We start from the raw sequence: 1,961 nt of genomic DNA on the forward strand, positions 1-1,961 counted from the left end.
CCCCATCGTTACTATCACTTCTGGGAGCACATTTTCCAAAACTCCTTTTCTCTCTATGGTTTATTCAGAGTTGCTCAATGAGATTGCAATAAGTTACAACTTATCACTGTCATGAGATTGGGAAGTCAGAGTGGTGGAGTCATGTAAACTGACACCTGAAGTAAAACACATGCAGTTAAGTGTGGACGGGAGAATCACTTGGAGACATGCTGCAGGCAGCTGAGAGCATCAGCTCCCCTGCCCTGGGCTTCCAAGACAGGTCTGAGGATCGTCACATGGTACTCAGTACATACCACCAGGAGCAGGTGCACTCTGGCTTCTGAAGCAGCCACCTGAGAATCCCCTGTCTCTAGTACGTTCTTCATGAATAACATACGGTAGGCTTCGGAAAGACTGTGACTTAGACTCTGATTTATTCAACTTGAACAATTTCTGCTCGAAATATTGAGAATAGCTTCCCTATTGCTGTACAAATTCCACTTATCCCACAACACAAACTCTTCAAGTGAACTTACCTCTCCTCTTTATTCAGTCACGAAAGGCATTGTGATGTCTTTTCTCCCGGGAATGAGGGCAAAAGAGGCTTAGGGTTCAGGGGAACCTCCCTGGCCCCCTCTGAGAAAATCTCCCAATGACTTTCAAAACCTGACTGAGTTTGAGAACTTCCCTTAGCAGATAGAGGCACTAGAAGGAGCCCTGGGGCAGCCCAGCCTCACACATCTGCTTCCTTGGGGGTTTATGTTATGACCTGTAACACTGTGGGAGGGTGAATGTAACTCTGTTGACAGTAATAAGTGGCAAAATCTTCAGGTTGCAGGCTGCTGATGGTGAGAGTGTAATCCGTCCCAGATCCACTGCCGCTGAACCGAGAGGGAATCCCACTTTGCAAACTGGATGCAGCGTAGATCAGGAGCTTAGGAGTTTTCTCTGGTTTCTGCTGATACCAATTTAAATTATTGCTAATGCCCTGACTCGCCTGGCAAGTGATGGTGACTCTGTCTCCTACAGATGCAGACAGGGAGGATGGAGACTGGGTCATCTGGATGTCACATCTGGCACCTGAGGTTGGAAACATAAAAACAAATATTCTTACAGTTAATTATGTTATCAGAGGATTTACCTGAAGAGTCAGACAGTACAGAGCACACTGAGTGAGTAAATTCCTAGTGTTCTCCTTCCTTACCTGGGAGCCAGAGCAGCAGGAACCCCAGGAGCTGAGCGGGGACCCTCATGTCCATGCTGTGTCCTGACTGAGACTGACTCCTGCACAGGGTGTGACCAGCCTATAAAAAAGTTTTCAGGGCAGAGGGTTGTGCTCTGGGAACATGCAAATCCACAGGGGATGGAGCAGGCTGAGCACAGCTGCAGGGCTGGCTCAGCTCAGTAACTCAGGACAGGGGCAGTATCCCCAGAGCCCCAGGTCTGACCAGGGCAGTGCAGATTTACCTTGAGAGAATACATTTCTCCTTGGGGCCATATGGTTACAGAACATATTTTTGGAGTGAATTTTCAAAATTTTAAAAGAACATACCACTAGATTAAATAATATATTTTATACTTGTGTTAGGAGTGTATAGGAAAGCATTATTTTTGGCAGAAAATTCATAATAAAGTCGTAGAATGTGGGTCTGTCAGAACTTTCAGTTACTCTCAAAGGAATGTGATGAGTGTGAAAGTAGTGTGATACTAACAATGTCTCTGTCAGTGTGACATTGCTTCTTTTTTGAAATGAATATAAAAAGAATTTATCAGAAGCATCTTTAATAAATTCAATAGAATTTACTAATAAACTTAAGACATTGTCCTTAGCAGTACAAGGAAAAACATTTCCCTGAAGATGCACAAAGATGATAACTGTGTCATGCATAGATCTTCCGTTATCCAGAGCTATGGGTCTCTTTAAGGCCCAGGGGCTAAATGGGTTGCACCTTATTCTTGGCATGACAATCCCCATATTCTAT

General features: G+C 44.5%; 1 gene segment (V, D, J or C); it reads right to left on the minus strand.

Moving 5' to 3' along the window:
- Positions 1-736: 736 nt before the first annotated feature.
- LOC111524965 lies at positions 737-1,300 on the minus strand. The segment is given in 2 exon segments: positions 737-1,059; positions 1,184-1,300. Coding segments are annotated over 2 exon segments (378 nt in total).
- Between the last annotated feature and the right edge of the window lie 661 nt (positions 1,301-1,961).

This window comes from Piliocolobus tephrosceles, chromosome 15 (assembly GCF_002776525.5).
Source record: "Piliocolobus tephrosceles isolate RC106 chromosome 15, ASM277652v3, whole genome shotgun sequence".
Classification (NCBI taxonomy): Eukaryota; Metazoa; Chordata; class Mammalia; order Primates; family Cercopithecidae; genus Piliocolobus; species Piliocolobus tephrosceles.